The sequence below is a fragment of the Ammospiza caudacuta genome, chromosome 4 (assembly GCF_027887145.1).
Source record: "Ammospiza caudacuta isolate bAmmCau1 chromosome 4, bAmmCau1.pri, whole genome shotgun sequence".
In the NCBI taxonomy this organism is placed as follows: domain Eukaryota; kingdom Metazoa; phylum Chordata; class Aves; order Passeriformes; family Passerellidae; genus Ammospiza; species Ammospiza caudacuta.
The window spans coordinates 10,612,341-10,638,317 of NC_080596.1; the positions used below are offsets into that span (position 1 = coordinate 10,612,341).

The 25,977-nt window shown below is 36.6% G+C and overlaps 1 protein-coding gene across 1 annotated transcript in view; it reads right to left on the reverse strand.

The window, feature by feature from the left end:
* TBCK (TBC1 domain containing kinase) overlaps window positions 1–25,977 on the reverse strand; it is an 88,788-nt gene that overhangs the window by 58,542 nt on the left and 4,269 nt on the right. Inside the window, exons 4-13 of the mRNA XM_058803576.1 lie at window positions 24,347–24,419; window positions 8,542–8,656; window positions 6,986–7,059; window positions 5,850–5,991; window positions 5,288–5,348; window positions 3,960–4,021; window positions 3,149–3,210; window positions 2,638–2,786; window positions 1,563–1,701; window positions 11–110 (exon numbers count right to left, since the gene is read on the reverse strand). Of these exons, the coding sequence (XP_058659559.1) occupies window positions 11–110; window positions 1,563–1,701; window positions 2,638–2,786; window positions 3,149–3,210; window positions 3,960–4,021; window positions 5,288–5,348; window positions 5,850–5,991; window positions 6,986–7,059; window positions 8,542–8,656; window positions 24,347–24,419 (977 nt within the window). The remainder of the gene's footprint in view (window positions 1–10; window positions 111–1,562; window positions 1,702–2,637; window positions 2,787–3,148; window positions 3,211–3,959; window positions 4,022–5,287; window positions 5,349–5,849; window positions 5,992–6,985; window positions 7,060–8,541; window positions 8,657–24,346; window positions 24,420–25,977) is intronic.

Sequence of the window (25,977 nt, forward strand, 5' to 3'; positions counted from 1 at the left end):
TCACTCTTACATTTCGGAGCTGGCACAGAGACAAAGTCACAGTTGTGTCATCTAGGAGGGAACTTCTATCTCGTCCTTGCCCAAAGCTCTCACCATCTTCTAATAAAAAGCTTCAAAAACGAGAACAACAAAAAAATCAGGTCACTTTATAACACAGGACTTGAGCTAGGAAAAAATCTCTTACATCAAGAAGTTTCCTATTTAAAACAAAGTATTAGGTCTTAGAAGTATATTGTACTGACTCTGCATGGCATGAAACCTGCTATCAAGGGAATGTACAATAAACTTAAGTTATTCAGACAGCTTCTTTTGTAAAATGGCACATTTCAGGTTCTCTGTAACTTTGCTTTGCACATAAAGAAAGAGTTATGAGATATGGGATTAATAACCCCTTTTATTGCTTGTTCTCACACAGAACAGATCTGTCATTTATTGTGAAAAGCAAAAATAAAATATTATTATCATATGAAAGGCAGTTCCCATCATGACAAAAAACCCCAAGTGAAAGTCTGACCTTTTCTGTTGCAGTCCATCTAAGGATACAAATGTATCCAAGGTAGAGTGTACAGAAATTTTCCATTATTATGATATTTTAAAAGAAGGCCACATGAAACTGATTTTCATAATTTAATCTAGCATTCTCAGTGTCACTTAGGAGACAGATTGCATTTTTGAAATTAACTCCTCATCTTCAAGATAGACAGTAGGGTGGAAAATATTTGTCCCTCAAAATTGAAAAGCATCGGCATTCACCTATGAGCAAAGAAATAAGCAACTCCTCAAAAATCTCACACTAATTTTGATACCAAAATAACACTTAAAATCTATTTCCACCATCTTTCTTTTAAAAGATATTGGATTTTGGCTGAACATACTTCACCTGGTTTTTAAACACAGAAACAATAAATTGATATATATGGGCAGCTAATTATGCTGTTAAGATCAGATCATAGGATTAAAACACCAATGTTCAACATAAAATTGCAACATGTGCAGTAATTTTACAGTAAGATAAAAGTAGCAATCACTAAAATGCTGATACAGAGTTCTAAATCATAAAACAAAGCATTTTGGAAAAAAAGTAATTAGATGATCTGCTGAATAATTGGGTTCTCCATTCAGTACTGCTGCTCTGTGAAAGTGAATTCAGAATGTAAAAATTCACTACATAACATATTAAATTAGATTACAAATATCCCCCTGAAGCACAGTGAGACATTATTAGTAAAACTTAATACTATTGGAAAGTGTGCAAAATTTAAGGACTCCCATTACAGTATTTTCCGCTTCACCAGCATCTTTTCAAATTCAGAAAGCAATAGGTAGGAGACAGTTACAAGGCATTCAAATAACACCTTAAACTGGATAAGAGGGGAAGTGAAAATTTTCTTCTGTTCAAGAATGCCATTTTCAGTGTTTTCACATATTCAGGTCTTTAAACTAAGTATGTTCTCGCAATAACTATTGTTTTCCATCCATCCATCCATCCATCCATCCATCCATCCATCCATCCATCCATCCATCCATCCATCCATCCATTTAAAGTGCTTCCCCACCCTTACTTGGGAAGTGTGCAGACAGGTGGCTTTGATCGAATTATTTCCTTGTTGACAAGTTCTTTCTCCAAGTCTCCTCCAGCCAAACACCAGAGATAATAAACCTCTTCAACTGATCTTTCTGCTAGGTAATCATTATCTTCATCTGTTGGGAGAAATGGCACAAAAATAAATTACAGCCTTTTAGGTAGTTTGTATTTCTTTCTACAACTCTAAACACATACTGCTGAAAAAAAAATTATTCTGCTTGAAAGGTCATGATCTTAATGTGAAGTTAGAGGAAAAGTGATCTTTCCTTTGCAAGTGCTCTTTAAGGAGATTTAAGGAAAGAAGTCATTACAAATGCAGCTATTTCCGCAGTTTGCCATGAACTCCTCACATGAATACATTGAGTGTGGACTTTTGCTTCCCGTGTGTTTTTAAACAAAACAAAACAGTGTTCTATGCATAGCACTAAGACTTAAAATAAGAAACAAGTGATTCCTACTGAGTATTTATAATCTCTCTTCTCCTCACATACCTCATTCTAACAAGGCAAAAAATCTTTGTCTAGATGAGATTTTCTAAACATCTCCAAGTTCATAAGAAAAAAAAACTAATCAGGATTTAAGAGCCATAACATTTTCAACATACTGTGGTTTAAAACTTAGAACTTTAATCTTTTAGTCCAGAATGTGACCTCTTTCACAAAGATTTTGCTTTCCAGTACTTCCAAAAATCATTTTATGTTACAATCTAGCAAAATTCAATTATCAATGGCAGAAAAAAGTGACCTTCTACATGCATGTGTCCAAATTCTGAAAGCAAAAGACAACACTGCTTTTGCAACATGGACTTGAATACTAATGTTATTTTTTCCCCTGAGTTTGAAGCATAAAATTAAGATGTGACTCCTTTGGCTTGCACATATCCCTGAAAAGATTTTTGTTGATGTCTCCTTCCATTAAACAACTTACTGCATTAATCTACTGTTGTAACATTTAACATCTAGTGTCTGTCAATAATTTGTTGGAGAGAAAATGCAGTAACACTTTATTTTCCTTCCCCCTCCAATGACATTTATCCCACTACCTGCTTTTACCTTTACATAATTGACTTATGTCTTCAGGCAGTGTTAAATTGGCACACCTTGGAGAAGATGAGAACAGACCAGCAGGTTTGTGGAAGGAAGGATATAGTGGGGATACTTCACTGAACAAACTGTCATGTAGCAATTCCTCTGGAGTTGGCCTTAAATTAAAAGAAGAGGATAAAACAATTAGAGCAAAGTGCTCCCAAAAATGTTGCATTTTGGCAAAAAAGGTCCCCAGTAATTAATATTTTAGCAAGTTATTGCTAATTAGATTGGGTTTCAGAAATTTTAATAGCAAAAAATACCCACCAACATTTTTCAATTCATGCGGTACAACAAACTAGTCTGTTTACAGCCCCAATTCAGATCTCTAATTCTTCTCTTTTAATCACTGAAAAGCACAAAACTGAGAATTTCTTATAGGGAGCCCAAATGTCAGTATTCCAAAGAAAGGTTCAGCAACAGTTCTGATTTCACAGTAACCCACAGCGTTCACCAGGCCCTTGGACTGAACACTTGCCTCTTAGAAGGCTGGAATGTAAGGCATTTCTTCAGCAGAGCTGCAACATTTTCTGAAAGGTCCTGGAACATAAGAAAAAGATGGAGGAGGCCTGTTTATTACTGTCTTAATTCAGCAAGTCACTTGGCTCATACTTAACTTTTAACATACAGGATATTCCTTTGAGGGCAATAAAATTTCACACCTACGCACATGAGGTTGGCCGTGTGAGACCAAAATTCTGGGGAAGCAATTCTTCTCACCTCCCAATCCTACATTTCATTTAGGGGAAAAAAATCTGAAAAATGTGCAACGTATGCTGCCTTTTAGTTATTTTTAAAATTAGATATTCTGTACCCTGCTGGAAACAATGCAGTGCCTGGCCACTTCCTTCTGCTAACAATCAGAACTCTTTTATATAATGTCCCAAAATATACAGACACTAAGACTCAGTAATCATTTTTATGGGTAAGGAAAAGTTGAACTATATAAACCTACACTATCAGAATCTGTGAAGTGGACCAGCTGGAGGACACAATTTCTGGAAGAAAAATACTTAATCATCAAAACTTTAAAGAAAATTTATAGCTTATTAAACTAATCAGAGAGCATCAACATTTACTGAGACTGACAGCAATTTTAAGAAAGAATATTACAAGTGCTGGCTATTTGAAAGGATCTTAGATATGTAGTTATGACTTCAAAATGTTTCATCATACTGCAATACAGTAACTGACCAAATGAATTAAGAAATAAATACACAAAATACTATGTAGCAATAATAAAATATTCTGGGTAAGACAGCATGAAAGAACAAATAAGTTTCACAAACCTTAATAATATCAAGGCAACCATGTTCTTCAGCCAATACAGTTACAATATCATCTACACAGCCTTTGGAAAACAAACAGAACAAGAAAAAGTCAATTATTAATAGAGTGATATCAATTAAAAAGAATATCAGATAAATGTCCACTCAAATAAAAGCACTTAAATTTGGCTTTTTACTGATGCTGCCACATCACTTGAAAGTGAATTATGAAAATCAGAAATGAAAATTATTGTAACCTATGCAGACAGAAGCCTAGGAAAGTTAAGTACCACATCTAATCCAGAGTGTCAGTCTCTGCCAAATAAAGTGAAACAGTCTTTTAACTTATAAACAAATAAATTAAAATAAATCTTTGGAAGAACTTAGGGGTACCTACATGAAATTTGAAGTAATTTTTGCCTCTGTTGCTCCTTGCAGATAATACTAGCAGTTTTTTAGAACTTCTTGTCACTACTTTATTGAACAAATAGTTCCCAAGTCAGGACATGAATGCTTTTCAGTGGATAAACCAACAACTTGAATTCAGATTGAAGTGTATGGAGATGCCTTAGGAAGCCTTGTTAGCAAATCCCCAAAAGAGTCAGAATTTCAGCACTCAAGCACTAGCTGCTGAATGAAAAAGATATTTCTCCTGAGAGCAATTAATTCTAACAGTATTGCTGTTTGCTCTGGACAATGATAACTTACTGTTAAGGCTTCAAATTGCAAACTCATGCCTTTCCCCTTCCCATGGTTTATACATAAACACCACCAAAAATCAAGTTTTAAAATCTGCGAGGATAGTCACACTTCCTGACTCACTGACATTAAGCCAAAATTCCACTTGTGCAGTGATGTTTTATAGTTTGAAGGTGAAACCAGAGACAAAAGCCTCAATTCACTAAAACACTTCTCATACCTCTTTATTTCTGTCTTCCTATTTGAGTCCTGCTTCTCCCTGATTGGCCATTACTACACAGGCACTGTAGGGGATAGTTTCCTTCAGTGTCATCAATTCCTAACTAATTTCAGAAACCTCCTCCAACAGAAACCAACAAATAACCATGAAAACAACCATCATTTGTGAGGATGTTTTCTTGTCTTTAATTTTTCTTTAACAGTTTGCCCTTACTCTAATATGCTGCCAGCTTTTCCCAAGTTTTTTCCCTGGCATCCAGCTCCATACTTTCCCTAGAGGAGCAACACACTACCAATGCCTATTTAAATCTGTAGATGAAAGATGACAAAGGTAAAGTGCTTTAGGTCTGAGCACCATAAGCTGATTAGTCTACAAAGCTCTAATCATAGAGCTGCTTGGAAATTTGAAAAATTGATTTTGTTCTACTTACCTAACGTAAGTATAAACTTCAGTCTTTCTGCTATCTCCAAACTCTGAAATAATTTTCTCCCCTACAAAACAAAAAAGTCAAATTACACTTGAATTTGAAAGAAATAGCTACTACATAAAAATATGTAGATAACATTATATTCCATCTTTATACAAAACCAGTGAAATAAGCTTCTACATGTGAATTTTAGACACAACAAAACTATATGTAAGAACAGAAAACCTTATTTACCCCAACTATGGCAGACACAGTTTCACATCATGATACAGCAAAAATGTATCATTGATAACTTCTCTTAAATGGAACTGCCTTGCAGTCAAATTCTTGTGGCTCCACAGGTAACTATCCTTCATGGTTAGCAGATATACCAAGCACCCTACATACCAAAATACATCCTATTCCTTCAAAAACCAGTACAGTACTGTCCAGGTAGGAATGCTAGCATATCCTGTTATTTGGGCTTGGGTGATGGGCAGGGTGTCATTAACCCCACATTCAAGAGCAATCAAGTTAATGAAACTATTCCCCCAGAGAATTTCAAGAGAATTATTCTCTTACATACCACACACAGCTCAAATAATATTATCCCAAGAGACCACAGATCTGATTTAGGGCCAGAAGGCAAAGGCTTCTCACACTGGGTGTGATCACTGGGTTTGCCTATTCCCTGTGCAATTACTTCAGGTGCCAGATATGATGGGTACCTAGAAAGATGCAGCAACATTAGATACAATCCTTCTGACTAAAAAGTGTGACTTCCCATTACACAATCAGAATAATTTGGCATTCTGAGAAACCAATATACTGTCTCTTTTATTCAGCCAAAATCTACACATTGCAGTTTCACTCCAGTGTAGTGTTTACTACAGGAAAGGTCAAATCCCAATCACTAGCTCCGTTGTTTTGTGAAAGTAAACCTCAGCTTTCAAAGTGGTATATTTACATATCTTAGGGAAAAGAGAGATTGAGTTTCAGCATTAGGATATTAAATAAGTGTGTCCTAGGCTCATAACTCGGGATGGAGGCAGTAGGTTTCCACTGATAGTGTGTTCCCATCAAATAACTTCTGTATTTGCAAAAAAGGTAACAAAAAGTGTTAAGGACACATATTACCTTCTACCAGATGATTTAAAAATAATATTATCACTTTTCTTTTTGTCAGCACTTCAGTATAATACCTAAAAAGTACACAATCATGTTTTGAAAGGAAACATAATCTCAGTATTTAATTTGGAAACAACATGACACCTCAAGAAACCAAAAAGTGACAAAAACCCCTCTGCAACAAAGTAGTCATTTTTAATACAGTATGATCACTTGAAAATAAATCATAAAATTATAAAGGGACATCATAAATAAATAATAAAATTATAAAGAAACCTTACATTGGTGGGCAACAGCGAAGCACTGATTGTTCACTTTCCTAAATTTGAAATTAGGAATCCAAGTCATAGGGAAATATTAGTATCTGAAGCCAAATGTAGGGAATAAAGACTGACTGAATAAAGGGAATCACAGAGCTAGGCTAACATGCTGGCATGGTGCCCATTCTCTATTTTTCATTCATCTCACCTAGCCAGATGACAACCTCTTTAGTGATATTATCAGAAGCTTCTGTATAAGGGGTGATCTAAACATAGTTTATTTTGTGAAAAATTAAGTCTCTGATTCATCTTTATTGTGTAGCTAAATCCTTACCCTATAGGAAAATCAACATCAACACCCTGAGCAGTCATGTGGTAGAGCCCAAATTTAGCCAACTTCACATGTCCCTGCAAAGGGAAAAATAAATTATCAAGAGCAGCAGAATCCAACACTGGAAGAATCTGTGTTAAATTTAAAAAGTTACAAACAAAATTAAAAAATAATTTCAAACTGTATTAGTTGTCAGAGGACAGAAACCTATAAAAAACACCTTCATACATTTATGTCTCATCTCTTATGCAGAAGTGCATGTCAGGTTAAAGAGGTGTTTATTTCTAATGCTTTTACTTCTCAAGAGCATTAAGTAAATCACTTTGTTTGGAACACGTCAAAACTTCTTAAGTTACAGTATTATTTTCAGTAAATTTAAAAGGCTTAAATACTCTACTGAACATTTTTTCTGTTTCAAACCCCTGTTTGACTCCTAGAACTCCCTAAACATGACCAATATTCCCACAACTCTTCCATTTACCCAGCCTTGCTCCTGCAGATGTCCCATCAATTCATTACCATCTTGCTCTCCTTAACAGTATCAATATGTATTTTAAACAGTTTTTCCAGGTAATTTCTTTTTATTTGTGAAGACAGAAAGCTAACACCAAAACAACAAAAAATTAGGCATAGAAGTTAAACTGAGGCGTTATTTCTGCTGAATATTGAATTACACTCAGCCAGCCTCCAGATGGTGCAACAGAGAAGGCTACATCAGAAAGCTTTCAAAGGGCAGGGGAGAGCTTAGAAGTTTTTTGCCTCACATCCCTCTTCTGTTCTTTTATTGATTTTAAGATACTCCTAAAATCCTAGAGAACCTTTGCATGTTAAAGCATTATTATGATTTTCATTTGTTTTCAAGCATATAAAAATATATGTATTCCTTATTTTTGGTGTTGCTTGTTTTTGTCCTCTCCTATTTTTGCCTTCCAAGGGGAGGATCTAGTTATTCTAGCAAAACTGATTAAAAAAGGATTGATAGAGGAGTTATGCAGATAGGTCAAACTCTTTGGCTGCTGGTTCTGATGAAGAAACTGCTCTGAGGACAACAGCAGCTATTAATTTCTCTCAGCTTTTGTGACCAGAAATTGTCTTCCTCTCTGCCAACTCAATAGTCTGTGGACAGAACTGACAGATACTTAAATTTGAATAATTTAACATGAACAAAAAAAATCTTTGTATCTTAAAAGGCAAGTATCATATTACCATGGAACACAAGAAATATTAGTGACAGCTAATTAACCAGAAGAAGTATTCTTCTATTCAAATAGCTAGGAAGACCTTGCAAGTAATTAGTGATGACAAATAGGCTTAGATTACCACTTTGAGAAGGGAGAAAAAGCGTGGTTTGGGATAGAATAGAAAAATTAATTCAGCAATACATTTGAAACTCAGGAAATGAGGGGAAATAGTAGTTTAAAAAAAATAAACAAAACAAATTTCCAGATCTGCAATTTTTACCCCAAAGAAAGGATTGTGACTGTCCAGAGTCCATCTATGACACAGCAGAGCACTTGTTAGCAGCAAACAAACCCACAGATTTATTCCTGTGGCTGTACCTTTCGGTCCAAAAGGATATTGCAAGGGGAGAGTGCTCGGTGGACCATTCCATGCTTGTTCATATATTGCAAACCTTGCAAAACCTCATATGCTATGCATAAGATCCTTGAAGAACTGAAAAAAAACAAACCAACAACATGTTATAGTGAATGTTTTTACTTTTTAATCTGTAAAAATGTAGTGCTCCACAGCTATTCCAAACAAAAGTGAGACATTTACAACTCCAGAAAAGTTTAAGGGATCAGCATTGAATATGGTGGGGTATGTTCAGTGCTACACACACATCCCCTCAAAATCCCACAACTAGGTCTCTTCACCCTGAACTGCCCCCTAGAAAGTGTAGAAAATGCTGTCAAAGTGTAAAATACTCTATTCAATGGAAACTCACCTAATCAGGAAATAAAAATCTCAACCCTCCCCTATTTTTATTTGCTCTTCTTAAGTCTCCTACTGATATTCATAAAAAAAATTCACCTGAACAAAATATTTTCAAAACTCAGATAGTGACGAGAGTTTATTCAGAAGACAGCAGAGAGGCCTAACTAGATTGTACCTATAGTCTTCAATCATGTCAAAATCTAAAACAAGAAAAGAAAAAAAGGCAGAAATCTGCATTTTCAGCACATTTTGTTTTACAACCTTGGGAGTAACAATCTTACCACCTTTGTAGAGAGACAACAAAACTTACCATGCAAAACATTTTGCCATAACTATGCATTTTGACAAAAGTTACCATTTCCTCCATAGACTGACAGCCTTAAAGAGGAGTTTCTGTGAATAACTGATCAGGAATTTGTACAGATCACCATAACAGTTTTCCAAAGTGCATTCTAAATAAGAACAAAAGGCACAGATCTCATGTCACCTAGAGAGATTCCATTTAACTTTCTACTCTTCTCACTCTGTCCACTCCATCTCAGCCATTTCAGGGTTTTTTGGTAACTTTCCCTCTGCAGGCACATCCAGAAATCAAAGCATATTTACTTATAAAGACCTAACTTTACATTCCAATTCTCTTTTCTTTTAATTCCTTGTTAAAGAATAGCATACAACAGCATTCTGGAGGATATTCACCAACTTCTCTTGCTCACTAAAAACTTGTGCAAGAGCAAAATGAGGAGGAGTATTTATTTCAGACTGATGACTGTGACAAGCCAACTATCTGACTAAACACCAAAATTAATTTATTTATTCAACTTCATCAGCTGCTATTCATAACTGATGGAGCGACAAAAATTTGTTTTACAAGCATAAATAGCTAGCTATTGACAAAAGCTACACTTACAACAAATTCTGGAACTAGTGCAACACAGAAATACTGAAACAAGCCATGACTAAGTTACCCTGCATGGAGCTATTCTCTAGATCCTCCCCTTTCTCTTAGAAGAGCTCCGCACTAATTCACAATAGTTGTGAATATATAATTTTAAGGTAAGTTTTAAATACAAAGGGAATCTATTCTAACCTATGTCCATACTGCAGAATCTTAGATCACAGTATTTGAAAGTGATTTTCAAGGTCTTAGCAATTTGATCAAAACCTCATGGCTAATAACCAAAAAACCAAAACAAAACCCCACAACCATCTAGCTCCTCCCTCCCTAGCCCCTCCCACCCACAATTAAATACACCACAGCATCAGACTCTATTAGCTGCGTACCTTTCAGTCATTCTTGGGCAGAAATATGAATGTGGTAAAAAAAATTCCCTTACAAGTCTTCAGCTTTCTTGTATATTTTTTTGCCTTCAATGCAAGTACTAGTTATAATGGTGGCAAACAGAATCCCCTCTCTCATTTTCTGCTCAGTTTTGCAAAACAAGACACAAAAAATTAATGATGGAGTACTTATGTTTCCACTAAGGAAACAATTGCATGTAAACGATTAGTACATCATGAGGTATTCTAGCCTAAACAATATTTCTTTGTGTTAAAAAGTAAAAGTAAATATAGAATATTTAAAAAAAACAGAAGTAATTATTAATAAAAGTGAAATCTGGTGGCTGTTTGCTGAAGGCAGGCAGTGTGCTCTGCTGGCACCAGGGGGCCTCAGCCACCCATTTATTCTCCATGTTCTCTTGCAATTTATTAAAAAGACACCCCAGAACTCAGGCAAATACATGAAAATACTGCTTTGGGATTCTTTGCTTTTTAAGATAAACCCTTCATGCCATTACAGTGATCAGGAACACACAAGTGGTAACTATTTTTCAATGCTCAGTGTTCTTGGACTCTTGATGCCATCCTGCTTGGCAGAAGTGTTGAGCCAAGTACCTCCCACTGGTCCCTCAGCAGAGAGAGAATTCTGCATAGCAAGCTCTGCACTGTGCTGCTGCACCTTGTGTAGCTCTTATTTATTAGGGAAAATGCACTGTGTGATTACAACCCATGAGATTTGCATTTAATTCCAAAGGGCTGACAACTACACTTACTGCTGTTATTAAGGCTAAGAGATTTCTCTCTTTATACTCCCCAAGGCCAAGCTCAGCAGATGTTCCCAGCCTCGCTGGAGATCACTACCAAGGCTGTCCCTTTGCCTCAGTGGGTCTCAGCTCTGTCCCAGTTTCTACAGCCAACACCTCAAGCGTTGCATCAGCCTTCAGCAAATGCAGAAAGTACACTCAAAAGCCACTTCCAGGCTGCAGTATAACTTGACTTTTTAAAAACTCCCGTAAACATAAAAAGAAAATGTTGTTCTAAATGAGGACACTTAGTAAAATCCAGTGTTGGTGGGAAGCTCTGAGCAGATTCAGAAACTTTTTTGCCAATTAGCTGCCAGTCTGTTTTTCAATGGACTAGTCACTGCTGAACTACAATAAATGTAGCCCAGATTAATTACTGGGCCTCTTGATCAGCAGAGGTATCAGCACCCTCCTTCAGCAGGAGGTGGAGAAAAAAAAAACCAACAGTAAAAGCACTAGAAACAACACAGGAGATGAAGTGGCCAAATGTAAGTGTGGCAGGTTTGACACCAATCACACCATGGACCTAAGGAGGGCCATAATGGCAGCTGTGTGGCCTCTTCATCTCAGCTAATGACCATGGCTGCGACTTCATATTACAGTAAAATAAATCACTCCCTTGCTTAAGGCAACACTCTAGGATGCAGCAAGTAAAAGCAAAAGTGTGAGATGCACTGGAGTTGCCTAGCTCTTCCAAATAGACTTGTTTTAAGGTAATTTTCCCCTCCACCAGCAAGTAAATAAACAAAATTCTTTGCAAAAGGAACACATGTTCAAGAAGCTGTCTGCTTCTTGAACAGAATTTTAATCCTCAGTATGGATACCTAAAAATCTACTCAGCTGTAGCCTCGTCAGCCAGGCCTCTGAACAGGGGTTCTCTTCAAGAGAAAGGATTGCACAGAGGTATAAAATCAAACTGGTTAAATTTAATGATTATCCTGGTTTGGAGAAGAACCAGCCAGGAAAAGAGGTCATTTTGTGTTCCTTCATACTAGAAATCATGAATTAAAAGACTGTTAGGATTAAAACCAATACCAGATTTGGGGCATATAACTTGAATGCATAGAAAAGGAAGCACTAAACAGAACTGTATTGCCCCCTCAGATCCATCCTGTAAGTAGGACAAGGAAAAAAGATCTCTACAAGTTGATATGAGCAATTTTAGCCAACAGTACAAAACCCAGCATGGTTAAGAGAGGCATGTGCATGGCATTTGTTGGTGGAGTGAGAAGGGAAGTCGACTTAAAAACCCACAAAAAGAAGGATTGTTTTATTACCTCCAGAACTGGTCAGACCAAAAGCTATACCAGACAAATGACTAATTTCCACACTGTAATAGTACACAGGTGGCTGCATTGTGCCTTCACAAAAAATATAAACTTTTTCACTTAGCAGCCAGACTGATCTCCAGTCTATTGAATTCTTACTGTTAAGGACACAAAAACATTTTCCGGAAGTTTATTCAGGAATAATAAACCTAACCTGTCAGGAAACAGATGGTTTAGCAGAGTTTCAATCTCTTGTGGTTCTGCAAACCCACTGATGAAATCATCTGATTGCTTAGGAGACTGTTGTCACTTTTTGGATTCAGACAGGTTGGGTGGGGAAGGAAAGCTTCTTGGTGAACCACTACATTCCCTGATCCAAACAAGAACAGCTTCTGGGCCAGCGTGAAAGGGAAAGTACTAGAACAAATTGGCATACCCAGAGTCTTACCTTTTTCAAAAGGATCAGATTTTAGCACAGAAAGTGAGAAAGATGGATTATCAGGAACCAAGTGAAGACAATAAGCCCTAAAAACAATCAGGGGGTTGGAGAGCCAAGATCGAGCATACTCAGCCAGCAGGGACTCAGCAGTACCTGGGAAGAAACAGCTGAGCAGAACTGCCCAAGCCATAGGTCAACATAAACACAAGACCAAACAAAAGAATTGCTTTATTTAGAAATCAAAAGCTTTATGACAAAAATGTGGTATGCTGATTTCCTGCTAAAATAACCCCAACAATATTACCTATATATTATTCAGTTTAAGTGGCTATTTTTTAACTTATGGTTTGTGATTAATGGGAGTGGTAATGCAGCTGCTTGTAGAAGTGGGAACTGAACTCCAAGATAGGCTGCTCTAGGAACAAACAATTTATGGCAACTAATTATTTCCATTTTAAACAAAATTACTGGTCTTCCAAATTCTAAAAATTCAGACCAAAAATTATTTCAGACCACTATACTTTCTCCATTTAAAAAAAAAAAAAAAAAAAAAAGGCAGATGCCTAGGAGAAAGGTAATACAGAGTAAGCACATATGAAATTTTCTTTGATATTTTCCTGGCTTCCAACTTCCTCTAATACAAGATTTCTTCTGTGTGAAAGAAAAGTTTGCCTCCTAAGCATCATGTCAGGTAATACCATCTACTAGATCCTGTGGCATTCCACAGCCATCAAGAATTCTGTGGGTAAAATCTCCTTGCTGTTTTATCATTGCTCGACTCTGGAGCAGGAAAAGCAATTGTGGAAAAAATGCATTTGACAGCCAGCAGCATGGTAGTTGCTGCATACACCACAGACTGCTGAAGGGAAAATAAAAACTACTTCATGCATGACATGCTGAATACTGAAGAATAAGATGGGAATCAGAGATGGGTGGGGTCAGGAGGCTTGACTTATTAAACTGTCTGACTAAAAGAATTCCAACATGAGAAAAGAAACAATGAAGAGATGAATTTCCAGCATTCATGTCAATACCATGAAAGTTACAGGTTCACACAAGTTTCTTTCCCTCCAGTTTAAAGGAAAATCAATACCGATCCACACAAAAATTCACTCAATTATCTTTAAGAGAAGAGCATTCATGAATTAATTGGAAATACATATTCTCCATCTAAATAGTTTAATATGAAAAGAGTAATTGGGTATCTCAAAAGAGCTTCCTGTCTCCTTACTGTGTCCTGTCCCACCTTCTAGACTACATCACCTCCCCTTTTGATGCAGAGGCAGCTATTACAGTAACCAGTACATAGTAATTGTGGTGGTTTTGCGATAATTACTTTTTTGTGAAGAACGTGGGCATCAATCCCACTACCTCTCATAGGTGCACTGGCATCTGGCCAGTGTCAACCCATCACATTTATGTACCTGTACAGCAGGACAGGAGCAAAAACAGCAGCCTGGACCAAAATGAAGGCAGGAGCAAAATCTTGAGGAAAGGAGAAAAAATTCTGGCTGTTTCAAATATATGTGTGGTATTTTAACTGGTTATGGCCAGCTGCAAATTTAATTTCCTTTTATGCTTTTGTATCAGTCAACACAGAGCTCCCAACCTAGTTTCTAGAAGGAAGAAAGCTGTACCTGGAAAGTACATTCAGTAATTAATGGACTATTTTGAATGTTTCATCAAGTGAAGCGAAGAGAGGCCTTATCAGAATCTGAAAACAAAACAGGAGCTATCAGAAGGCAAGCCTCCTGCACAGAGTCCTGTAATTTTGCAGGTACTGGAGATGTATATGCAGATTAGCACTAAATCCTGCTTATTCATGCAGTAGCAATAAAATAAAGAGGAAATCATAACAAAAACTGGAACCAGAACCATTTTGACTTCTCTTAGGAAGACAGAGCAAGACCCAACACAGTAAGAGTATGCTGATGATACCATGTTTCTGAGTTTCTGTTTCCTCAAACTTACAGTTCACAGGTACATACACTGCAATGCATGCTTAAATAAGTCCTCCATTAAATCTGTGCATCTTGTTCTAACATTGTCACATTCCTGTAAAAAGTACACTCTAAAGGAAGAGAACTTCAACAAGCAGGAGTCTTAAGAAGCTTTTAGCAGTGATAGACAGGAGTGAAAACATGGGTTCCTCTCCCAAAGCAGAGTGTCAGACAGGGTCTGCCCTGAGGAAGCACACCAGAGCAACACAAACCAGCAATGTCATCAATCACCATCCCTGAACTTGTGAAACTAATACACACTTGGAATCCAGGAAGGAGATTCATCACAAAAAATTGCGTCTGTTCAAAGTGAAAGGGAACCAGGTTGTGAACAGATGTAATGTTTCTGAACTCATAAAAGTGACAATATTTCAATACAAGCAAAACTATAAAACAAAGAAAATGACATTTGCAGTCAGTTCCATTACTGCCAACAATGTGGATAGACTGGTTAGAAGTGGTGTGGCCAAATGGTTCAGCAAAGGATAAAGTTTGGGTATAATCCCAGCTGAGACAATCACTACGTTGACCTCAAGAAAGCCATCTGACCTCCTTATTCCTCAATCAACCAGCTGGAAAACTGGATAAAAAGCAGAACTGCGTTGAAAACCAGATGTGCAGATAAATTGGGTCTTCCTGGGTAAATAAATTACAAAATACCCTATACAGAACATAAAGAGTTTGATGCAGGTGGGAATGGTTTATTTAGCACTTTATTATGTGTTTGATTAAAAAATGGCACTGGGGACCAAGATTGTAAACACTGCCAATTTACTTGGAAATGCATTCACATTACCAGAATGAAATGAACTGGAAAGGAATGCAACAAACAGAGAATAAGACGCACACACAAAAAAAGAATTTTATAGACACAGTCCTCAGAAGTCTCTAACTCATTCACAAGGTTATTTCACACAGGATATCTTCAACAAGTTCATCGCTCACCTGAGGAAACTCAGAAAGCCCTTTCAATCCTTTTTTAAAGTTCTAAGCTGCAAGCCTGGCTTTAAAAGCAGCACAGATGATGTTACACTTTTATGACAGTCTCAACTTGTAATGTATGATAAAAGTCCATGAAACAAGAGATGAAGGCACAGATAAAGAACAACTTTATATACAGAGCATATAAATACAATAATAATTGTATTTATATGCTCTGTATATAAAGTTGAATACAACAATTGAATACAGCAGTTATATCAGACTGGTGATTTTTCAGATAATTATCACTTTGAATAATTTAAGCCATAAACCAAAAATTTTCAAACATTGCACCTTAATTCCTTTTGGACATCCAGCATTCATCCCAAAAAAAGGGAGAGCAAATGAAAAAAGTAGTTTTGAAAAGTAAGTATACCTTCTAAAGTGGTAGTTTAATGAAATTTCCAGTGCCATCCTATTTAATGCACAGAACAGGAAAGACAATCCACATTCCTAGTTTTGATCTTGCCCCTGATTACCTTCTAAAAAATTTTTTTTTTTGCATCTTAGCCTCAGCTGGCTCATATGTAAAACATGTAATAGTGATATATTACATTGGACCAAAACGTGCAATGAAATAAATTATTTCAATCATTAGATACAAAAATTAGATAAAGTAGCCCTCATTTAAAACTCAATCAAAGACTCAGCATTCTTACAACTGACTATACACACTGAGTAACATAATAGAACTAGATGCACAGGTGACAATAAAAGAACAAGACCTAACAGGGGGAAAAACAAGAGAATGACCTCAAAATATACAATAAAGGAGTAGCTTCAATAGGATTATATACACGTACCAAGTGTCACAAGGCGAAAATTTCATTGAAGGAAACAACACATCTCACATTCTCCTCTCCTTCTCCAAAAGGAGTGATCTCAAAAAGTAGTAGAATTAAGATCAATTGAAGTCAGATCTCCAAAAAGTTTTTGCTTTCATTTGGACTCCTCTGAACAAAGGCACCTTTAAAAAGCCATACATTGTGACTGATACTCCATCAATTCTCCCTGCTGCAAGTGAGGGCAAGATATTGATCTGATATTTTAAGATTATAGGAGTGCTTTTTCCCATTTGAGGTTATAATGTACAACTCAGTACAACTGCATATTTTACTTTATTTTTAAGGAAGACCTATACCTATGGCATAGAGAATAGAGTTTTACTTAACATCAGCCGTATCGACTGTCTCCTCCACACTGCAAGGGAAGTGATGGGTCCCTAACCTCATCATACAAGGAGATAGATTCCCTCATTCTTACTGTGGTGCCCTAGGTGGATCAGAAAAATCTGATCAATGAAAAATTTTAAAAGAAAAGCTGAAAATGAAGGGTAATTATTGATGCAGTTAACGTTGTCGCAGCTGTGTGGCAGTATAAACTGAACTGACAGCTCTAGAAATCATGACTAGCTGTCAATAAACAGTGCTCTCCTTGCAGTCAGAGAGGACTGGCTTTTTAAAATTAATTTATATTGGCATCTCTATGAAAGGATTAAGCATTATTAACAAGCCACTTTCCTAATTAAAACCCCTTCTCCCTCAACAGAACTTTTAAAACTATGATCAAACCTTGCAACACTTCCGAAGACAGGCGCCCAATGTAAATTATATGTTGCAACAGTGTTACTTTAACAAATAACTTGGCCATAACACATTTAAGAAAAAAATCTAAATATCTAAGGCCAAAAGCCTACCTAGGTATGTTTTAGTGCTTAGCTCAAAAAATCTGGATTCCTGTATCAATGGTACAGATATTGCTAAAAAGTGAAACAGAATGGGAAGTTTCAAGAAGAACAGCCTGCAAATTCAAGTGATCAAAGAGACTTTACAAGTAGACCAATAAGCAGTGGTGCTGCTAGGAATTTCACAGCTAACACCTGATCTTGCAAAAGCTGCTAGGAAGTACATCACTTTGATCTATAAACCAGTACACATCATCACAAGAGGCAGGAAACACCTATCTGGAGAGGTAACCATAAACTTGCGTGTAGACAAAACAGATGCCTGTGACTATAAATTAGGAATTTATCAATCACCATACAATTAATACTAAATGTTCTTCAAACTTACAAGAGAAATGTGATCACCAAAGGGGGAAATAGAGAGGGCTGCCATTGCATGTAGTAGAAAACCACACATCAAAATCTGCGAGACTAAAGGGCAAGAGAAGCAGAACCAACTGTAAATGTACAGTAGACACATCCAAGTACACAGGAAGGATGACTGGCAAAACCTAAAAAAACACTACTGGAAGTACAGGAAATCACACTTTGCACGGGCTGGACAGTGCTGATTACATAAAAATATCAGGCATTAGATAACAGTAGAAGAAAGACCAGCTCATGCTTTGCTTGAAGAGCTCTCAAGCTTCACCACCTCGACTTTTAAGAACCACCAAGGGCCACAGCTGCCACTGTGGACTGCACAGCACCAGTCTCGTGGTACTGGATACACACAGCTAATTTACAGTAAGTATCAGTTCTGTGTACAGAGTGATGAGTAATAATATGCACGAGCCAACCTTTAGTGAGATGCATATTGCTAATGAATGAATAAAACCTTTAAACTAGCCTGATCTGCCAGCCTTCTAAACACTCCCATCACAACAGTGCCAATGCCCTGGTACCTATTTAGTTACACACCCAAGAAGAGAATATCCATATGCCCAGAAGAAACAAATCTCAAACCACAATGACGTTAGAGATGTTTGCAAGCATATCAATGCATCTAAATAAACCAGCTGTCTGATCCCTAATCACTGACAAATGTTCCCTTGAAGACATTGCTCAGTAGTACAAAAGCAAGAACTTGCATTTAAGAAAATAAAGTCCCTTTCTAGAAGGACGCACTATAAAACAAGTCTAACAAGTGCTCACTCTTCCTTTTTTCTTCTTTCTAGAAGAAGGATGAAGCGTCAAACACTGCATTTTGTTAAAATAACCATATACTAACCACATCTTGTTCTCACAATCTACAGCAATTTTGATGCTAAATACAACTACCATAAATCAACATTTGGATTAATAATGTGCTTTAAATCCCCTAAGATTTGCACAGTACAACTTTGACATTTGGGTTTTCAGCCATTAGCTCATTAGTACTAATTTGCTCATTAATGCAGAATGGAATTTTAACATGACCCTTACACAATTCGTTGCAAAATTATCTTGTAGGATGAAGCTACCCTCCCGCTGAGGATGGTGTTTTTTCTGTTTGAAACTCAACATTCTCTTTCACCAGAAACTGTAGACTCAGAACTCTCCAGTACTTTTGTTCTTAATTAACTCAGCATAACTCATCCTCTGTTTAAGACCTTTAATACAGCTTTTAGCACGGAAATCTATATGAAGTGTCTACAAGAACTAAAGAAAAAGCTCAGCTGAACAAAAGGTTGAAATAATCATACACTTTTTCCCCATGCACAGACTTTATATTGTCATGGCCTAAGCCCAGCTGGAAATTAAGCAGCATGCAGCCACTCACTCAACTTCCCTCTCTTCCCCTCACCTCAGTGGATTGGGAAGAAGAATCAAAGTAAAACTTGTAGGTTGAGATTAGTGGCATAATTGACAGTAAAGCAAAAAACAGTAATAATGGTAAATGATAATAACATTGGTCATGAAATGAGAAAACCAGTGATGCACAGTGCAATTGCTCACCAGCCCTGAGCAATGCCAGGCCCCGTCCCAGACCCAGGCTGGCCTCCCTTCCAGGTAACTCCCCCAGCTGGTGCTGCCCATGACGTGGTGTGGAACATCACTGCTCAGTTTGGGTCACCTCTCCCAGCTCTGCTCCCTCCCAGCTTCTCCTGTGAACCTCCTCACTGGCAGAGCATGAGCCAAGGGAAAATGTCCTTAACTCAGGATAAACATGGCTTAGCAAAACCCCAAAACATCAGTGTTATCAACAACATTCTCATTCCAAATCCTAAACATGTACTGAACAGCTACTGAAAGGAAAGCAACTCTACCCTAGTTGAAATCAGGACAATTACATACAGCTATAATACACATTTTAGTAGCAAGAGGCAGACACTACCAATCTCAAAAGAGTAGGATTCTTCACTTTTTTTTCCCCTGCTGGAAGACAAGATAAGAAATAAGCATGCACTCACTGTTATGTTTCACATATAAGGAGGAAACACTTACGTGTTCTAAAATGTCCTTGTGCTGCCATCAAACACTGCAGCCAAATATGCAACAAAAGAATTTGGTTCCATACCTAAAAAGATCACTCAAACAAGGTATCTCAAGCAACAATGTTCATCTCTATACCTCATGCAAACTGCACCCCTTTTCCATTCCAAACAATTGTTTTCTTGTGAGAGTAAAGGCAATCACAGGAGACAACCTATGCTAAAAGGAATGCTACAGGAAGATTGGCAGTCAGGCTAAAAATTGCTCACAGAAATGAACCAGTGCTTCTACATGAAGAAAAGCATAATTGGACAATATATAAACAATTCCAGACTAGCAGAAAATCTTTCATCATACCTATGCAAGTAAAGCATTATTAAGAAAGTAAAGAAAAAGTCTATAGACACTAAATGTCCAAACTATAGATCTTCACACATACTTAAGGGAAAAAAACCCTTTAAGTTTGTTTAATAATGCTACTTAATTTTATTATTACATAATTTATCCTTGTCAAATTCAGCCTTATTTTGATACATGGATTTCTCATGTGAAATTCCAACACAGACTTGATTCAAAGCAGAATACACTCAACCCATTAAAACTCTTTTCATATGCAGCTCTCCAAGTCAAATCATGTAAAACCTTCAGCCTTTTGATGACTTGCACCTGTTTTACAAACATTTTTGAAGAATGCCTGGCTACTCAGAAATTGTTTTCCTCCCCATCTAATACCTTCTGTACCACAGTCTCACTTCAAGTTTGCCAAAGCACACCAACAGCAATGATGGCGTGAAGAACTCTAGTCCAATCAGTGAGCAGACAACTGTTTAATGGAGCCAAATAAAATGTACTCATCCAAATCCATCAGATCATGTTTTCTCCAAACCAGTAAACAGCTGCAGACACAGTCTGCTTCCCATCAAATGTTCTGTGTATAACAAACTATACCTTGTATCTGATGGTTCACTAGTAATTTTTCAATACCATGACTTTCAAAACATATGACAACTATATTTTATTGAAGAAAGGAATGGACTTAGACTGTCCAAGCCACAAATGGAAGACCCATCCAGAAACTGTACTGTAGGTGCCAAAAGTCTGCTGAGTGTCAGTATTTTCTGGCATTTTTATTGTTATGAATACAAGTGCAGATCAACTTCTTCAAAGAAGAAACACACTTGAAGCATGACAGAAAAGGAAATGCTCACAACTCCTTTTATAACAGCACAGGAGCAGAGAAAATAACTCCTTTAACACTGTCTGGAAAAGAAATCTCAAAGGAGTAGTTGGAAATGTGTTTAAAAGATGGAGAACCTTAAAGATAATTGTACATCCTACATTCTGGTCTTTGGTAGCAATACTAATGACTAGCAACTTGGAAAAACTAAAATTTTGATTGCCACTTTAGTGAGACTGTTAAAGTATAAAACATCTACCCACAATGATTTTTTGTGACTTATTTTCAATTCAAAGAAAATTTTCAAATTCAAAGAAAAAAATCCTTGTATGCACAGGAAGACAGAGGAAACCAGCTAGACTGAGATACATTTGCAAATCTCTGAACAGCAATAAACCATTGTGAGCTTAAATCAGGTATTTACTATTTTTGTGAGACTGTACATAAATTCCTACCCTTTGAAACATTTAACTGACTCCTGAACACACTTCAGAAAGCTGATTTTGCACTTGTGTGACTGTTATAAACTGAAATTAAGTGCATCCTTTCAGTGAGCACAACAAACAGGATACTAAACTGAGAATATGCAAACAGGAAACAATGACCCGGACTACAATCTCTCTCAGGGAAGACAGTGGGCAGCAGTCTGGTGAAAAATGGGATATCAATGCCTAAAATTCTTTTCCTATACCAATGACTAAAACTCTAATCCTACTCTTATTATACCCTATTATCCATGGTTGCAGCCTGAATTTCCTGTGGCACACATCTCCAAAAGAGCTCTCCTGCTGCTACTGTGATGCCCAATGGAAACACAGTAAAGAAAATTTGGATTAATGCCACTTTTAGAAGCATTAACTGCAGTTACTATGTTCACTTGTCTATCCTCTGAAAAAAGAATACCAAAACACTAGAGAGCTGTAATAAATTCCTTTTCAGTACCTGCTTCCCTGTGGTAAGAATTGTGAAAAGCTGATACTCATTTCCTCCCTTTCAGAGTTCCTGATTTTTACCTGATAAAAATTCTTATGGCAGAAGGGAAAATTTACCTGAGAAGAGTTCTTATAGCTTATTCCAGGATCCCAAATATGCAACACTCAAAGCCGAAAATAATCTGGCCATAAATTACCAAACGCTTACTTGCATTAATCTTTGAAAATGAAGTTGAGCATGTCAACTTTGAGGACAACGACAAACAATCTCTGCAATTCCTGGGGACTGCTGACCCAGTATTGTTAGGTAATGAATGAATTCTTGAATATGTCACAAGTCCAATTTCTAGCAAATGTCTGATGATATGCTCAGTAAAATTATTTTCTCCACTGTGACAGAGCACAGCAGTAAACACTTGAAGATCTAATTTCCAGAATTTGGCCCCTACATGCAGCTGATTTATTAGAATTAGAAAACCTAGGGAAGTCTGAAGATAACTGAAGAAAGAACATAGCTACATTTATTTTTAAAAAATATAATTAATATATTAAGGAATGTATGCTACACTTGATGCATGACTTCAGCAAAGATTAACTGCAAATAACTATCAAACAGCTGTATGGCCTGTTTTCCAAAATGTATTGAAAGATAGACTGTACATAATGTAATGTCTTGAATTTCAGCACTAACATAATAGAAGATTTCCTGCTGACTTTACATCAGCTTGTAGTACAGGTGCAAAGGACTTAGGTTACTGGCAAGCATAAGGAAAATTAATCTAGAAACCAGAGGAGCAGTTTCTCACATTCCATAAACAGTTTAAAAAATTAATTGCAATGGCACATGCATCAGCTCTGGATGTGTAGCCAGCTATGCTATCACTGACCAGTGTAATCAGAATTCATAAAAAAGCCAAATATTTCCTCCAAAGGTAATTGATATACACAGATCACATAACCAATAAGTGGGAATTGGTCCTCCCAACTTATTTCTGGAAGTTTCTAGGTCTCCCTAGGAATAAAAAATTCTGGTATCATTAAAAATATAAAAGGAAAAGGAAAACGTCAGTCATGCAAGAAATATCATTTGAAGTGAACCTAATTTATCCTTTAGCTGCTTCTGCAAAAACTGTAATTCACAGTAGATGAAACATTAAAGTCTCTAAAAACTGTGGATAATATCTATAGGCTATATTGCAGCCCTTATCCTCAAGTGTCACAACATCCAGAAGAAATCCCACTGGCTCATTAAAAGAAAGATCTGATAGTAGAACAATTTATTACAGCAAAAACTCTCTCAAGACAAGAGGAGAAAATAAAGCCAGGCTTTGTGCAACTAGTTTTAACAGAGCCACAGCCCAAAGAGCTGAGGTTAACATCACAAACTAAGGAAGTAACTTAGTTCAGCACACCAAAACGTGAAGTTGCATACCTTACCAAACTACCTAAAAAGATCTAAAAAATCTTTCTGGAGGCCCCAAAAGACATGCTAGTATAAAAGGGCAAAATGAATGTGCTTATAGAGCACATCTGCTATCTGGGGAAATTTTGTCACAGAATCTACCTAAGTATACTGCATCAAGCAACTCAAAGCAAATGAAAATAGCTACAGGGAAGCTTTCTCCAAAACAGTCCAGAAGGAAGCAGGCAGTCTGGGCTGCTTCTCATCTGACACCAAGACACACATGCTCAAAGAAGAACAGTGTGAGGACTGAATTTAAAAGGAATGAAAGGAGCTTCTGATGCTTTAACTGTTTGGGAACTAGGCACAATAGGAACCTGATGCAAAACTTTGTGAAGAACTACAACATATATCACACATGAAAAACCCTTTAGACCCAATACCTCTTTGTCTAAGAAAAAATTGAAGTTGTATTTCCCCAACATTCCTCAAGCTACAGCCCTCTGCAACACACATTGTCATACAAGTCCAAGTTCACAAAATGCTAACACAAACACAGGGCATATTATCTGACATCTTGTTCACTTTCTAGATGATAAATTAATAGATTTCTACAAATAAAAAACACACACACACAAATTCTATCTGTTCTAGTGAAAGCTGTATTTCATCACCTAGCAGACTTAACCTTCACATTAATTCTTAGAAAGTTCCATATCCTGTCATAGGTCTCATTTTATTTTTAAAAGGAAACAACAAAACTACATTATTTTCTGAGCTGCAAAATATTTCTTTCAATTGTAAGCAAGTTCCCCATAACAACATTTCACAGAAATGAGTACTCCCACTTTGGGTCCATATTCTTTATCTGCTAAGTAATGTTTTTAGGTTAAACTTTAACAGAGTAAAATTTAGCTAAACAAGTAAAGTTAAAAGATGATCCAAGATTTTGCCACAGATGATATGTGAAATAGTGATGAGTGGATTTGAGTTAGCTTGACAGCTCACCTGACAGGCTTTCTTTCTCGTAGCAAATCTTCCAGACTCTTCTCACAGTGTTCAGCTGCCACAACCAGTCTCTCTAATTTGAAAAAAAAAAAAAAAGGTATAAGAGGACTGGAATCCAAATTAAACTCTGAGAGTAGAGACTTCTTGTTGTACCTGTTTGGCAGATGTTGAAGTATTTTGACATACCTTGTATGGAAAATTACACATAAATAAATGTCACAAGACATACAGCTTATGGATAACACCACTATTTTTTGTTTATGAGATACAGAAGATTATCTTCCCATTTTCCTCATGCAAAGCACTGTCAATCCAACCATCCATGCATTCAGTAATCTCCTATCAAAAATGTTGAGATTGCCATGTACAATGCTAGCATAGATTTTTTTAAAAGTTTAATTTTACCAAAAAAACCCCACATTTGAATGTTTTTTGGTTTTTTTTATACTCCCCCTTTGAAAGCCTTTTGTGGAGGAATTTACACATCTAATTTATTTTTGCATTGTTTTGCTAGTCTGCTCTCACATTTCTCTGCAAGAGTGGAAACTGACAATTGCAAGCAGAACTCCACAAACATGAAATCATTAGGCACAGAACTGACACATGGAAAGTTCTGCAAGTATCAAAATGATAACATTTGCTGCCAAATTTTCCATAGTATATCAAAATTCTTAACTGCCATTCTAACCATTATTAAAACAGAACACTTTCCTGACTTCATGGTTAGACATTTTATTTACTATCCTTCAAGTTACTTCAACTATAAGAATGAATTCTTTCCTTCATTTTTATACACACAGATAAATCTTCATGTCCTTTACTCTTTTTAATCAAAAATGCCATCTTTTATTATTTTTTATTTACTAAATGTTATGTTAGTTAATATTTCCTAACCTTTCATCCCAAATAATATTGTAAGAAAATCCCAGGTTTTGTTTCAAGGAGTACTAATAAATACAAACGAAAATTATTAAAGTTTTTAGACCTCCTGACTGCATAAGTGAAAAATTACATGTTTGAGGGCAAAGGAAAACACATAAAGAACTCCCTGACCCATAGAATACTTCAGTATCTGGAGTTGGCAATATCCTAATTTTGTAAAAACCTAAAACATTCCATCACACTGCATTCTAAAAGGAAGAAAAATGACTTGCCCTACTTTATGAGAGCCTGCAGATAATCAAATACATACAATGCACTTTTGTATGGGAACAGTGTTGATTTAAAAGTTAAGGGTGACAATGACTTAAATTGTCACAGGTGTTGCAGCCTCTTTGTGGAAATTATGTGTTGTAGTCCTGCTGAGCTTGCAACAGAACATCTAGAGCAGAAAAAAAGAAGAGACGTTTTATTTGAGCTAACAACAAGTGTGACAACAGGTACTGAAAGAAACCTTTCAAACCTGTGCTAGAATAAAGTAACCCCTAGTGGGAGAAATCTTAAAGAAATCAAAAGATAATAATACAGGAAGCTAGCAGCCAGGACATGAGATGACAACACCAGCTGCAAATCAAGAACAAGAAACCTAACCATCACATGAAAATGTTCACAACATCAGAACATGGGTGTAGGAGCTCACCATCAAAAATACATCTATTTCCATATTCCACACAAAGACATGGCAGTGCAAT